The 15,693-nt window shown below is 41.6% G+C and overlaps 1 protein-coding gene across 7 annotated transcripts in view; it reads left to right on the forward strand.

The window, feature by feature from the left end:
• Nucleotides 1-15,693, forward strand: part of LOC117245643 (A-kinase anchor protein 13-like) — a 147,614-nt gene that overhangs the window by 121,500 nt on the left and 10,421 nt on the right. For 3 of the 7 annotated variants that reach the window (XM_078161629.1, XM_078161642.1, XM_078161631.1), the window contains 10 exons: nucleotides 1,293-1,541; nucleotides 1,651-1,727; nucleotides 3,786-3,967; nucleotides 4,888-4,970; nucleotides 5,094-5,282; nucleotides 7,548-7,694; nucleotides 9,707-9,780; nucleotides 10,700-10,744; nucleotides 13,342-13,392; nucleotides 13,641-13,912. In XM_078161629.1, coding sequence (XP_078017755.1) covers nucleotides 1,293-1,541; nucleotides 1,651-1,727; nucleotides 3,786-3,967; nucleotides 4,888-4,970; nucleotides 5,094-5,282; nucleotides 7,548-7,694; nucleotides 9,707-9,780; nucleotides 10,700-10,744; nucleotides 13,342-13,392; nucleotides 13,641-13,912 — 1,369 coding nt within the window. Of the gene's footprint in view, nucleotides 1-1,292; nucleotides 1,542-1,650; nucleotides 1,728-3,785; nucleotides 3,968-4,887; nucleotides 4,971-5,093; nucleotides 5,283-7,547; nucleotides 7,695-9,706; nucleotides 9,781-10,699; nucleotides 10,745-13,341; nucleotides 13,393-13,640; nucleotides 13,914-15,693 lie in introns of all 7 variants that reach the window. The other 4 variants (XM_033636139.2, XM_033609121.2, XM_078161635.1 and 1 more) reach the window with 3 other exon arrangements.

Below are 15,693 nucleotides of genomic sequence, written 5' to 3' on the forward strand. Positions count from 1 at the left end.
CAAGCCCTATGGTAAGCTAATCTGACAAGGCTTAACTATACAGACCAGTGAGCAGTGATAACTAGCATGTCTTTGGGGTCATCAGGTGGGAACCTCCTTTCACCAGTGTTTCGTCTAGTTGGTCCCACGACACCTCCAGGAGGCTAGACATTGATCTCTAGCGTCCCAGAGACACTCCCCTAATGCCAGCTCTCACTGCTCCCCTCCCCGCACCAACCCAATAACCTCCTTTTCCTTACTTATGCATGGCTTTCTCAGCCCAAACAGCACTGCCACCTTCAACCAAACCCAGGCTCCGTACATGCGAGCTCCAGGTAGAAGCAGGGCTGATACTACCTTTCCTAGCACATTCACCATACTCTATTTCACATGCAACATAGCATAATTACAATATAAGCGTGACCTTAGAATAGCTTAATCTCAGTAGCGTTAAATAGCATCTTGGTGTGCATTTTAAATTATACATGTATTAGAAGTTTCTGTCAAAATGTGAGGCAAAACTCGACACACATGAAAGAAGTTGAGGTGACTTAATGGAGGTTTGTGTGTCCAAGCCCACCAACTAAAAACCATTAAAGGCCTTCATTACTCTGTGTAATGGCATTTGCACTAAGAGGTTTTTCAGTGAGTGGAAAAGCAGGCCCAGTTAAATGCCAAAATGGGTACCAAAATTTCACTGCACCTTCTGCTGTGCATAAACACCTCCTCAGCTGTTCCACTCTACCCATCTGGTTCAAGTATGTTAGTCTGCAGCCATGAAATTATTAAATGGACTTGCTGAACAATAATAGCTTTTGCCTGCATTTGTGCTTCTGGTGGTTTTGCACCTGCATGAAAATTAAACCTTTTAAATCTAATATTTTCACATGAGTGAAACAAATGAGTAGAGGGCTTTGATTACTTTACTGCTGGTTATCAGGTATGGAGTTAAAGGGACAGTTCACCCCATAATCAAAAATACAGACTTACCCTCTTACCTGTAGTACTATTTATCAGTCTAGATTGTTTTGGTGAGAGTTGTAGAGTGTTGAAGATATCGGCCGTAGAAGTGTCTGCCTTCTCTCTAGTATGATAGAACCAGATGGCACTCAACATGTGGTGCTCAAAGCACCAAAAAATATGTTTGAAAAACTCAACAGCAATGTCTCTTCCTAGAAATGATGACCCGATACTCAAGATAATCCACATACCTTGTTGTGAGCAGTTTCATGTGGGAACTTTTTTTTTTTTTGTCAATGCTAGCCTGCTATGCTGTTGCTTTTCTAACCTCTCTTTTAACATGTCAAACACAGAAAGTGAGGAAGACTATGAAGACCTGACGGATGCTGTTCGGCTTGTGAAGGAGGTGATCGCAGCAGTGGATAGCAAAGTGAACGAGCACGAGAAACGGCGCCGACTGAAGGACTTCCACAGCCGCATGGACAGCAAGTCCATCATGATGATGAAGAGTGGTCAGATATTTGCTAGGGAGGATCTACTGAGGAGGAGGCTGATCCATGATGGAGGGCTGCAGCTGAAGAACTGCCAGGGAAGACTAAAGGGTGAGATTATGCCCGCTAACTGACCACAAAGTCTCTCTGTAAATATGTAAAAACATTTTGTCTTTTCCCTTATCCAACCACAACTACTTATCTCCTGGCTGTTCTCCAGATGTCCATGCTCTGCTACTATCAGATGTCTTCGTCTTCCTCCAAGAGAAAGACCAGAAATATGTCTTCGCCATGCTGGTAGGATCCTGCTGTCATCTCTGTCTCTCTCTCTCCATCTGTCTCTTTATGTCTTTCTCCTCTCTTTCACCTTCCTTCAGCTGTTCCCTCCATTTTCCCTCCATCCCTCCAGTAATGAAGATCTTATGAGCACTGCTAGAGATGTTGTTGTCATATTTTCCTATCCCACTGGTGTTGCTGGTGTTGGTGTTAGCATTAGCTTGCCTGCTTAGCTTACCCATTGTGTAATATTGCCTGCCTCTGGCTAGCTAGCTAGCTGCACCTAATAAAGCTGTCTGGCTGTTGGCATCTAACCCAACTGTGATAAATCATACAGGTTTGAGTCGTTTTTTCCATGTTTACAGGACTCACAGTTTCACGGCGTACACACACACACACACACACACACACACACACACACTCAGTAGGAGGAATGAAAGCAGAGGCAGGCCTGTGGCGTAATAATCACATCCATCATTAAAAAAAGGTTTGGCATATTTGAGTTGAGGCTGTTGACATTTGAAAGAGGAATAACATGTGGCTCTAAATGGATGACAGCCATGTGAACCAGGTTGAGTTTTGGGCAACATGAGCTTCGGTTCTGCGGATCACCAACAGGACAAGCAGCCTGTAGCAATGAGGTCAGAGGTCACCTGGACAGACGACAGAAAGTATTTCTGTGAAGCCAAACGTGACCAATATGAGGCTCCAGGAGTCACAGTTGGCCAAATCAAGTGGGTATCATCCAGAGTTTGTCTTTTTAGTACAAATTCCATGCTTATGTTTCCAAAGACAGCTCTTTTGCTGAGCTGCAGTTAAAGGACAGTAAAACAAAGATGGAATTTAGTACAAAAAACACTGGCTAAAAATACCCTCTTGATTTCAAGTTTTATACACGTATGGAGTACAGTGGATTTTCCACTTGTTATTTTACAGTATGGTCACAGTCAGGTGGGACAATTTATGACTTTATCGCGGATTGCAATCGAAACACTTACAATGAGTTGATCGTAGTGAGTGTCCATTATTGGGATAAAAATGAATATCATGTCCAGCAGCACCCAAAGAGACTGCCTGGCAACCAACAATGAAAGAGACTCTGCAAAACATGGCTGCATATGCACCAAGTTAAAAAAAAAAATGCAAAAGATCTTCATCGAGCACTGGCATACTTTTTATTGAAATACTGTATATGATGCCATACGAAATAGTTTAAAATCTTGACTTTTCATTGTTTAATTGTTTGTTTTTCACTTAAACAAGACGTGTGTCCTGTCTTTGGTGTAATAAAAGTATGTGTCTCTTCACAAAATGTAGGTGTGTATGGCATATTTTAATGATAAGCAGGATAATATCGTGAATTGCAGGTATTTTAGCCAGTTTAATTGTGACATGAAATCTCCATATCGTCCTATGCCTAGTTACAGCAGAAAGACAGGCTTAAAAAATCTGTACGTATCATTCAAACCTCAGATGGGACTGCTGGAAAAACGTTGGGATGTGGTCACAATTCCAGAGTTTTACTGCGCAGAGCAGAAATGAAACAGCGGTTTGTGGTGTTAGCGTTCTAAACTGTGCTTTACAGTTTTTGCAGTCTTGAGAATGCAGGGACTGCTGAGGCTGTAGACACCAGCTGACTCCCATGTGAATGATAACATTACCAGAATCTCATTTTGTCGTCTCCTTTCCTCTTGACGCCACATCTTTTTCATTCTTCCCTTTTTATTACCCAACTGCTCACTCCTTCTATCATCCTCCTTTTTTCCCTAACTGAGATTTCTTCTGTGTATACCTCTGTCTTCACTGCACTTCTTTTTGTCATGCTTTTAATCCCCTGATTTCCTCTTCCCTTCCTCCTCCCATAATTATCCTTCTCCTCTCCCTCTGCCCCTCCTTTTCACTCCCTCCTTCTTCCACCCCACCTTCTTCCTGCCTCTCCCCAACCTCAACACTTGTCTTCCCTCCTCCCCTTCTCATCCTCGATCCTCCCACTGTCATCTTTTTTTTTTTTGGAATATTCTCCTCCCTTGTTGCCTCCATTAATCCCTCCCCACCTTTTCTACCCCTCTCTCCCTGTAGGACCAGCGCTCCACGGTCATCTCCCTCCAGAAGCTGATTGTGAGGGAGGTTGCAAACGAAGAGCGCGGCCTCTTCCTCATCACGGCAGGCATTGAGAAGCCGGAGATGATGGAGGTTTTGGCCAGCTCCAAGGATGAACGCAACACCTGGATGCAGCTCATCCAGGAAGCCATGCAGTCGATGTAAGTGGAGTTTATTTTAGTTTTTACATTTCGGTAAATATGCTAATACTTTAAGGATTAGATGCTTTTTGTAGCAGGAAGACCAGTTTTGACATATTTTGACTCAGCATATACATCCAGCCTCATCCCCTGACCTGACCTGCCCCATTTACTTCAATCCGCTACCTCTGTTGCACTCAAAGTGCTTTACATTCAGTACTGGCCTCCTAAGGTTCACCTATGGTATATCTGTGTTGTAACCCAGGAGTTAGACCCAGCCGAGTTCTCTAGATAGTAATAAACGGTAAGCTGCGACAGAGCACTTTGCTGTCAGGAGGATTAGCACTACTCTACCTGGGGATGGGATGTACTCAGGGACAGTCTAATGCTGGATTGGCTTCAAGGGCAGCTCACTATAAGCAGAGGATTATTCGACTGCAGCCAGCAGGAAGGAGAGAGATTTAGTACTCTGTCTCTCTCTCCTCCTGTCTGACTTCTGTCAAAATACAAAACTGAGAAGAGGCTATTGGCAGGAATGGAAGAGATAAAAAAAAAAATACCAAACAGTTTTCTACTGACGCTGCGTCTGTCTTTTTCACCAAAGCATCATATACATCACATTTTTGTCTCTCTCAGAGTTGTTTAATCCTCACCTAGGGAAGTGTTGTCCTGTGGTGTTGATGTTGCACATACTGATTGATCTTAACAGTGAAATAGTGTCATCTGTGGCAGATTTTTCTAATTGAATAATTATTTAAATCATTTATTCAGCATAAATAGTTGAAACAGTTATTCAGTAAGCAAAATCTTTGGTCATTAATGCCAGACTTAATTGTTTTATCCCCACATTAAATGTATACATAAATATTGTAAATGATGTGGATTAATCCTGCATAATTTCCTAAATTGATTTGATTTTTATCTCTTCCTTGGTTGGACAGAGAGAAGGATGAGGATGAAGGGATTCCCAGTGAGACGGAAGATGACAAGAGACAACTGGAGACTAAAGCCAAGGAGATGAGAGGTGAGAGAGAAGAGTTCACAGAGAGTTTGTGTGAAAGAAAACAGGGATAAGTTTGCTCCAAATAGCACAAATATTTCCCCACCTGCCTGTCTCTTTTTCTTATTGTCTGTCTCTGCTGGTCAGATTTATTGAGGCAAAAGGACACAGAGATCATGTCTCTGCTGGAGGAGAAGGTGCGGCTCTTCAGGGGGATGTGGGAAGGTTTGAACCCAGGCGAGGAGGTCTGCCGGCAGGTCCAGCCTTTCTTCAGGTCAGTCTCCAGCCAGGAGCTGCCCAGGGGGGCGTCGATCATGAAGGATGCACTGGAGGAAGGTAAGACAGAGGAAGAGAGTGTTTATAATGCAAGTGCATAAAGGGATTGTTGGGATCTTTCGAAGTGGGGTTGTATGAGGTACTTATCCATAGTCAGTGTGTTACCTTTAGTAGATGTCTCTCGGCGCACTCCGAGGATGAAGAAGCAGTCATGAGCACTGACACAGAAGCTAAGCAGCATACTGTTGTAGATCTGGCTTCACCTTACCGTCAGACAGTGATTTGCACCTGTGAACTGAAGACATTATCTTGTTCTCTTCAAAGCCAGACTCCGTTGAGAAAAACAGTAATTTAACATTGCTGAACACTGGAGCTGCTGGTCTGCAGCTGCTTAGATTGGTTAGTTTGTTTATGTTATAGTGTGACTTCAAAACCAAACCCCTTCTTTTAAACACCAAGGTCACACAATAACACAAACTAACTAACTGATTGAAGCAGTCGAAAACCAGCAGCTCCTGCGTTTGGCGAGCTAAAAGGACTGTTTTTGTCAATGGAGTCTAGTGGCTTTGACGAGAGCATAGATGGGGAACTGAAGCTGTTAACAACTTCTCCATTTGAAAGGACTGTCTGCAGTGAGGTGAAGTGGTGAAAATATTCTCATAGCATAGCATCAAAGCATAAATGTAAACTGATACAGATTTTTTTGGGTGGCTTAAAACACACTCAGACAAAATCAAAACCACCCCCCGTCTAAGTAACAGGAAGTATAATGTTAGCTGTTGGCTACAACCTGGAGGTTTTTTGGCAAATTGCTATCATTAATAGTATGCTGAATTAGCAATTAGTAGTTTCTGTTTACAATGCACCCATGGGTGTACAGACATCTGTCACTGGATTACTTTGATACTGAAGAAAATGTAATGAAAATGAGTTACAACAAGAGTAGTCTTGCTATGATTTGTAATCAGATTTATTTTTGTGGACATGACAATAATATTATCCTCTAAAAGTTTGCGTCGCACTGAATCTCATAACATGGATCATGTTCAGATTTGACTGATGCAAATTATGGGCATAATCAGCAGGCCACACTACAATAATTAACTTCCCATTCTTTTCAGAACACTGGTTTGAATCACGTCTCTCCGTCATCACCCCCACTCTCTATACTACAAAAGAGCGTGCAGTCAGTTTAACAAGCACTTATCCATTTTTGGCATGTATCTGATGTTTTGAGATTATTCAGAGAGAGCGTATGGGAGACATTCAAGAAGTCAGAGTGTGTTTTAGGATTTTACTCTGGCTCTGTTTGGTGCTTTGGCAGTCCTGTTCATCAAATGTGTATGAGAAGAAAGCAGCATGAACTCAGAGAGATACTGTATATTGCGACAAAGAGAGAATAAAATGTGGAGAAAGACAGAAGCACACCACATTCTCTGCACATTAAGTTGACTTTGAATTTAAGCAACCCCATCAGGGGTTTTTAGTAGACAACAATAAAACTGCTGCAATTTCTTTTGCCAGATTTACTGGAATCTCAACTAAGTAGAAGATAAAAATATATTTCTAATTAGAAAAGTGACTTCTCATAATCAGTGGTCAGAGCTGTGAGCTGCATAGGGAAGACAAAGAAACAATGCACAGATGCATCCCACTTTTATGCTTTCTGAGTAATGTTACAGTTCCACAAAAAGGTACAGTTGATCACAAAATCCCAGGAATTTGTTTTACACTTTACATTGTGTAACTGACATTCAGCTAAGAATTATTTGCAGCTCTAAAGCAAGAATGATGTATTAAGGAGACTATAATAGTTTCCGCTTTTAAAATTAGCAGGAAAGGTTTAGTTTTACTATTACAGAATGCATTTTCCATCTCCTTCCAGCCTGGGGATGTAATTGTCCTTATTTGATATGTGAATTGGCAGCCATAATGTCATTTCTACTGCTGAGGTTATCGTGTTTTACTGCGACTTCATATTCACCAGCAACGTTTTCTCATTATCTTCCCCAGAAAGGTCACAGCGCTACGTGGTCTATATACATATGTGGAAACTAATACTGTATATGTCTCGCCAGAGTTTGTATAATTTCAGATGGTTAAGGTATTTAAACTTTTAGTAAAAGAGCTCTATGGTTCAAACAGGTTGTCAACAGTTGCTTAGCAACAGGAGCCAATTCCAGGTTGAAGGCAGAAGTGCCTTGTAGGATTCATGAGTGCAGAGCTGAACTGTAACACAGTTAGCCAGGATAATTCACTTACTGACCCGCACATTGATGTTTGTCTGTGTGTGTGTGTGTGTGTGTGTGTGTGTGTGAGTGACAGTGGAGACGTTACAGGGGCTGGTGAATGGCAGCCTGGGCGGGGCAATGGCCAGCGTCCAGGAAGGAGGGGTTGCGGGGCCGGTGTGTCTGCCCCGCCGGGCCGAGACCTTCGGAGGCTTCGACAGTCACCAGATGCACAGCAGTAAGAGTAAGTCTGTTGGTGCATGCTTGGCTTTTATGGAGAGATTGTGCAGACTGGCCGATTGGTCAGCCAGACTGCATGTTGTAAGCCTGTAACAGTGGAAGACGATGAACCTGGATCTGCTGGTCCGGATAACTGCATCAACTCAATGCCTGAACTGCAAATGTGTGGTGACACTGCTGATTTTTAGTGGTCACATAACAGCAGGCACCACACCCAGCACTTCCCACAATGCCCCTGTTCAGTGCTGTTAGATATAACATTTTAGACGGGGACTTGGACAGCAGAGCTGATGCTTCCTGAGGGAGACGTGGCCTGGAGCGATACCTTTGAACTTGTGGCTTGCAAACTCAGAGTGGGACTATACTGGCACTGTGGCAAATATTGAGCTATAAGAGGTCCAGACTTCTAGGAGAACTACAGAATGTTTTTATCAGTGTGATGTTTTTGAAACCTTTGAGTTCAGAAAGCAGACTTAGAAGCAAATATTAACATCAGAGGCATTATATAAACTAATATTACAGTGAAAAGGAAGGGCTCAGAGGGGCAAAGTGATTTGTTTGAATAGGGGGCAAAGGAAATTCAAAGGCAAACAAAAACTGCAGTAATAGAAATATGATAAATCAAATACAAAAAAGGTCATGCCTAATTTCTAGATAAGATTTTTATATTGACCAATCACAAAATCAGTGCTAAAGGCTGGACTATTAAGCTGATAGAGATTCCATACCTTTAAATGAACCTGAAATGATGTATTGACTGATCAATTAGTCAATCGACAGGAAAGTTATCAGCAAAAATTCTCTAGTTTCAGCTTTTCAGTTGTGAAGATTTGCAGTTTTTCTATTTCTAATATGATGTGAAACTGAATATCCTTTGGGTTGTTTTTGGACTGTTGGTCAGACATTTAAAGATGTCAGCTTGGGCTACAGGTAATTGGTATGGATATTTTTCATTATTTGCTGACATTTCATAGACAAAAGGAAATTATGGCAGATTAATTGATAAAAAATAATTTTTAGTAGCACTAGTTTAACTTTGGTATGGCCCCGGCAAAAACAGGAAGAAACTCTGACAATGTATTTTATGTTTTGTTCTTGTGCATGGTCGTTGGCCTCTTGATGACCGTGGTTCAGTTGCAACTAGAGACTGCAGTACTCGCACAGCTTCATTCCTCACTCTGTTGTTGATGATACGTAAAAACAATTGTCAACCATAAACAAGGCATTTATTTGTACCCCAAATCTATACATCTGCCTCTCATATTCTTCATACACTCATATTTAACCTCTTTTTCTTACTTTTGATATTTATCAGTGGTGATTATGCACATTTTGTTGCACAACTATGAGTTGTACTGGACTGAATTGCCAAGTGTTAGGGATATCGGCCCAGGAGATGCCTGCCTTTTCTCTAATATAATATAAGTGGTTCTCAAAGTGCCAGAAAAAACACATTCGAAAAACTAAACAGCAACGTGTCTTTCCAGAAATCATGACCCAGTTACTCAAGATAATCCACAGACCTTGTTGTGAGCAGTTTGATGTAGGAACTGTTTTCTCTCTACTGAACTACACCCTCCAACCAAATCACTGTGCAGAAGGAAGTGTGCATCTACTCATGGATGAGAGGCTTGTGCTTGTGACAGTGTGAGATGTTAACTTTAATGGCGTCCACCTTGGCTGAGCGGTAACATTAGCTAGCTCAGTGGTGCTAGGTGAGCTAGCAGTAGAAGGATGCATGCTTCCTTCTAGTGATACAGTTGGAGTGTCTTGAACGCTCGTCAACTCACACCAAAACAATCTGGACTGATAAACAGCACTACAGATGAGAGATAAAAAATATGTATTTTTTATTTTGGGATGAACTGTCCCTTTAAACTAAAATGTTCCTTAAACTATTGACAATGTCATAAGGTTATGTATTTTCCATATTATTGCACCCCTGTTCTCATTTTGCCTTGCAGTATCATTTCCTGCCTGGGTCATCTTCTCACCTGTGATTTTCCTTCTTGTTAGGTGGTGATGGTGACGAGAGCGAGGATACGGCGGGAGATCTGCGCAGGACAGAGTCCGACAGTGTTTTAAAGAAGGTCGGCATCTCAGCAGCCAATTATTCTTGACTCTGAAGCAGCTACGCCCCCATGCCTCAATGAGAACCTGAGGCCATGTGTGGGGGTGCATTTGTCCTCCCAACATTAACAACACCATTAAGATGAATTTAGCCACTTCTCTCCCTCCAGTGAATTAGCCTCTTGACTCTTCCTGCCAGGGCCCATTGCTAATGGCGACCATCAGTTGTATAAGAATTCAATAGCGGATGAAAATTAATGGGCGGCCTTTAGGTGCTGCTATTGTAGCTCTGCACTGGATGCTAGCCTTTGTAGTCATTTATCCTGCAGATATCCAGCAGCTGGACTGCACATAATTGTTTCTTGAATGTTTTAGTGGAGCCAAGCTACTGTAGTTTGCTGTTTAACAAAAGAGTCCCTTTTTTCCTCCTGAACTATTCCTTGTTAATTCTGCTATCTGAACAAAAGCGCAGCGCTTGATTTTTATTTACATTTCTTACTGGGCATACAGCCAAAGTTCAGAGGGGGCGCAGCAGTAAAACAAGGGTGTGTTGTTGCAGAAGTCAGAATGATCATTAAAGATACAATGCAGAGTTAATTCAAGCAGTACGCCATATGTTAGATTCACATTTGTTCAATTTTTCCTTTGTGAATGAAAAAAAAGCAAACATTTTTAGAGGTTAAACCCCTCAGTATTTAAAATACAGTGAGTGTAAGACTGCTGCATTACTGTATCTGTGCTACATAATCACAATCAGATATAATTAGATTTTTCCATCACACCCACATGTGCAGCTATAATCACATTCAGTCATACACACTCTACAGTATGCCTGCTCATGTACTCACAGTATGAGACACACCAGGAGATGTGCATATGTGAGTGCATTACTGTTCTCTGCCTTTACAGTACTTAGTGTGTGTTTGTGTTTGCATGCAGGGAGGAAACGCCAACCTGCTACTGCTGCTGAAGAGGAACAGTGAGGTAACACTGACTTCCTGTCTCTAACTCAATAAGACCTGCTGTTGACATGGAAACTGTCCAAACTCTGTGTCACCATCATCCTTACCAGCATCAATAACCGTATAAGCTGTGGTAACAGCAACAGCAGTAGGAGCAGTTGTACTGTAGGAACTAATAAATAGAATTCACAATGGCAAACAAACACAAGTGGCAGACAGAGTAAACTGTAAGAGGAAGTTGTCTGATAAAAGCATGTCTGTAAGAGCAACCTAAATAATGAACTGTGCATGAGAATTGAGCGAGCATCCTACCTGTGTAGGAAGTGCAAGTGCAGCAGTGGAGAATTTACCAAGACAGAAAATAAATAAAGTTTAAAAATATCATTAATGCCAGGACATATTCTAAATGCCATCCACAGCACCTGGTGAAGAATTAATAAGTCTACGGCCATGCAGTGAGCTCTGTGAAGCTGTTCTTAGGCACTGTAACTTGAACTAAATGCTAACTGTAGCATGCTAACATGCCTAAAAATAAGATAAGATTTTGTTGTTTAGTAGGCATAATAAGGCAGGGTGATATGGGCAGAAATTCATATCTCGGTATCTTCAGGCTGACTGGTGATACACAATATATATCTTGGTATTTTCTACGAAATGGGCTACATGTTTTCAGTTGCAAGTCAAAGCCACATTTGAGATGTCACAAGCACTCTTATAAAAACAGTCTGTGATCAAAATAAAATGCAAAGACAGGGATTATTTCCTTGTTTGAAAATATTCAGCTGCACAACATGTAAATGAAAAGTGATAAAGAATAAATAGCAGAGCTATGCGTTAACTTTGTGAACACAGCACTGGAGCTGCAGAGGTTTAAAGGGTTGAAGCACAGGACATAAAACTGTAACATGACTTTATATGTGTCAAGTAGGTGTGAAACAAGTAAAAATCTTTGTGGGAGGATTCAATGAATTTATTGCTGGAAAATGATTTAAATATTTTTTTATTTAGGCTACTAATCTTATTTATGCACACAGCATCAACAGAGAGGCCAAAGGAGGGAAGGAGAGAGAGTGACACTTTGTCCGCAATATATACGTCTTGTATATGAAACGTCTGTGTTGCCGCTGCATTTTTTAAAACACTTCTGTCGCCTGCGTCCAGGCGCTGTCTCAATGTCACACATTACACTGCAACTACCAAGAAGAGCGACGATGTGCTGTGATCTACGTCACACATAAACTAGCAAACAGACGCTCACCTGACAGAATTAAGCAGCTCTGTCTCCCACGCATGCAGCGCAATACTGCATAATATGCAGTATTGATGAAGGAAATTACCACAATTACACATATAATTGTGGTAATTTCCTGCAGACTGATTTAGCATAGCACATGCAATATATAGACCAGTGTGGCACTGTAGACTAATTAACTGACAGATTAAACAGAGGAGCAGCTCTGTGTCTCTCTGAGTGTTGATGGAGAAACTGTGAGTGAGTGAGTGAGTGAGTGAGTGGGGCGGAGCTGTGCAGAGAGAGTGAGAGGAGAGATGCGCATTGGCATGGCTTTTCAGAAGAATGCTGTTGTGTAATGCAACTTGACCCTATGCCGATATAAACGGTATTGTCTAAATCTATATCTTGCTTCAAAATATATGGACACTTCGTATATAGTCATTTTATCGCCCAGCCCTAAGGTATAAAGATAACCTTACTAACCATCTTACTTTAGTGTGTTAGCAGGCTAATATTTAGTACGTATTTAATCATGAACCATAGTATTTGAAAAATAATCAAATGTGACCTAGATATAAAGTGAGGTGATCATCAAACTTTCTGTGCCAATTCTTGGCTCAATTTTTTTGAAAACACTGCTAGCACACCTGTTGTTTTAAACACAACTCACCAAGACTTCAATTCATCAAGAATTTTCACCGTTTTTGGATTGTCCATGCACCTGAAGAGGCACGCTAGAAAAACAGTGTCTTCTTCTCAAAGTCAGTGTAACATGAGGTGACAAACTGACACACAAGTGATCATTTGGGGGTTAAAGTATTCCTTTAACAGAAAATGCAAGGTGTTGTTTGTTGCTGGCACAATGTATTCTGGTTATTTATCCTACACACTACTCATACAGACTATTACGGACACTGTACTGCATATATATTTGATGCAGCAACACTTTCTGCAGATGTTCTGTCTAATAAAGGCTATTTTCTGTAGTTCCCAGGGAACATTAATTGGAGAATTTTGTGTCCTTGTAAACATTGGTGGCAGCTGAATGCATGCTGGCCTTGTCTCTTTGTCAGTGTTTGAATGGAGAAAAGGTCACATCACTTTAACACATCAAGTCAGTTTAATGCTGGCTTTGTCTAAGAGTCCATTGGTGAATTCATATTAGATGGAATCCAGTGCTAGAGCTTATTAAAAGAAAAAGTCAACATTTAAATTGAAGTGCTGCCACCATCCATGGTGCATTTTAACAAGCAAAGACAAGCGCAGCAATAAGCAAGAGCACATCAAATAGACTGTTGTCTCCACGCAACAGAAAAGGACAGAACAGGAACAGGACAGGATGTTTTGAGTTGACAGGATAATCAGTGATTTCTCCTTTCCAACAGCAGGTCCTCCACAGTGTCTCCAATCTGCATCTCCTGCTCAGCACTCTGCAGGTAAGATGGCTTCCATACAGTGTATGTACATGTGCAACTCTGTGAAGCTTTGTTTTGTGATTTTGAAAACATCACATCATGTGTTAAACAAAGGGGGGAAAAATCTGATATCTGAGATTCTTTCATGTGCAATGTGAACATGACAACACAGCCATAGAGACAGATAAAATAATGTCTTAAGACAGCACCCTGAGTGATGTGTCTGATCTAAAGTATCTGGCCTGCGGCTCTGGTTGTGGCTATTCCAGGCGGTGGTGGTCCAGCAGGACAGCTTCATAGAGGACCAGCGGCAGGCCCTGAGCGAGCGCTCGTCCTCCTGCTCATCTTTATCGCGGCCGTCCTCGCGGCCCAGCTCGCTGATTGAACAGGAGAAGCAGCGCAGCCTGGAGAAGCAGCGGCAGGAGCTGGCATCCCTGCAGAGACAGCAGGCAGCTCATGCTGAGGAGAAGAGGAGAAGGGAGAGGGACTGGGAGCTGAGGGAACAGCAGCTGGCAGAAAGAGAAGGGCTGCTGCACCTACAGGTGACTATGAGTCATTTTCTACAAGTTCTGTGTTTTACTAATACGTTTCTGGGCAGCTGTAATTTTTAACGTAACCCCTGCCAATATGTTTAATAGTGGCACTATTTTATACTGTAGTCATTTACCCTGTACAGTATTTTACCTGATAAATGATGCTGTGCAAGACATTCATGGTGTCCTGTAGTGATGGCACACTGCCTTCAAAAACATATTTGACATATTTGACTTTGAAAGTTTAGTTTGACTGAGATGAGAGCTGCAGGGTAAAAAAACTGAGGAGGATGCCAAGTTTTGGTAGGAAGGTTCAGCTTAGTGGCTAAAGATTATCTTAATGCTAGCATACAGTACAAAGCCAGCTAACTCACATGCTTTGCTTTGGAATTTGCTCATGACTTGTGAATGGATAAACAACAAGTGGTAGAGGCCTTTAGCTAAACTACAGTTGGGAACTCTAATCAAAATAACTTGTTGTCATCTTTACTGAAACTATATTGTATCCTGGGTGGCACGGTGGTGCAGTGGTTAGCATTGTCCTCTCACAGCAAGAGGGAGCCATTCTGTGTGGAGTTTGCATGTTCTCTGTGTGCCAGTGTGGGTTTTCTCTGGGTACTCCTCCCACAGTCCAAAGACATGCACGTCAGGTTAATTGGTGACTCTAAATTGCCCGTAGGTGTGAATGTGAACATGAATGGTTGTCTGCCTCTATGTCCAGGGTGTACCATAGGCTCCAGGCCCCCTATCACCACATCCTGACAGTAGAACATAAGACAGGGAATCTATGAGAAAAGTCTTGTTCTTCCTCCTCATATTGCTTTTGATTGCATTTGCAAGAATCGACCATGCCTGAATGAAAACAACCAATCAGAGCCGAGGAGTCTTTTGATTCATATTTGATCAGTGCTGCCTAGATTGACAGTTTGACCACAGTTCAAGAGCAGTGATTGACATGATTGACAGCAGTGTTAGAGATTCTTCGGCTCTTCAGGTGCCTTGAATTCTTGCAAATGCCATTAGAAGCTACGGGGAGGCAGACGAATCAGATTATCTGCCTCATGCACTATTGTGTAGGTGAAGTGACAGTTTCAGTTAATATGACAAAAACAGCTGTAGTGATGTGTAAGTTGTGGTTTAATGTGACAGTATGCTTTCTGGCCTTACAGTGTTATTGCAGCTTACTGTGTATTCAATGATTAAACTTAAAACTGATTGAAATCAGCCCTTTGAATAAAAGCTGTGTGCTTGTTACACTAGTAAACAGATGCAGTGAAGTACAGTCACAGTGATGTATTTGCTTTGCATGAATGTGGGATTTACTGCAGTGTTAACCAAATTAGAGACTTTTCAGATTTGATCAGTATGTACAATAATACAGCTCATTCAATAAATACAATAAAAGTCATCCTCGCTCTACATCCTTTAAATACCGACTTCTGCATGAATGCCACTTTTCTCTTTTCATCGCTGTTGGTATCATCTTGAGTAATGGCCTCCGCAGACTCTTATTTTCAACAGAATTAGTTAGCGGCTGACAGTAGAGTTTTGCAAATTGAAACTGTTGAGAAAATTGAGGCAAATCAATTGTAAAATACTGGAATAGTTGTTAAGGCTTGTGAGCAGACACTAAATAATTTACCCAGCATCAGTGAGCGTGAGGCTGCTGGGTCTCTTTTCTTTTCCTGACACACAATAAGAAACTCTTGTAAAGGAAAAGTTAAATTACCTCCAAATGACTAAATTGCATTTTTAATTTGGTAGTGAAGTGGATAGCTGAAGACATATG

The sequence above is a fragment of the Epinephelus lanceolatus genome, chromosome 2 (genome assembly GCF_041903045.1).
Source record: "Epinephelus lanceolatus isolate andai-2023 chromosome 2, ASM4190304v1, whole genome shotgun sequence".
Taxonomy (NCBI): domain Eukaryota; kingdom Metazoa; phylum Chordata; class Actinopteri; order Perciformes; family Serranidae; genus Epinephelus; species Epinephelus lanceolatus.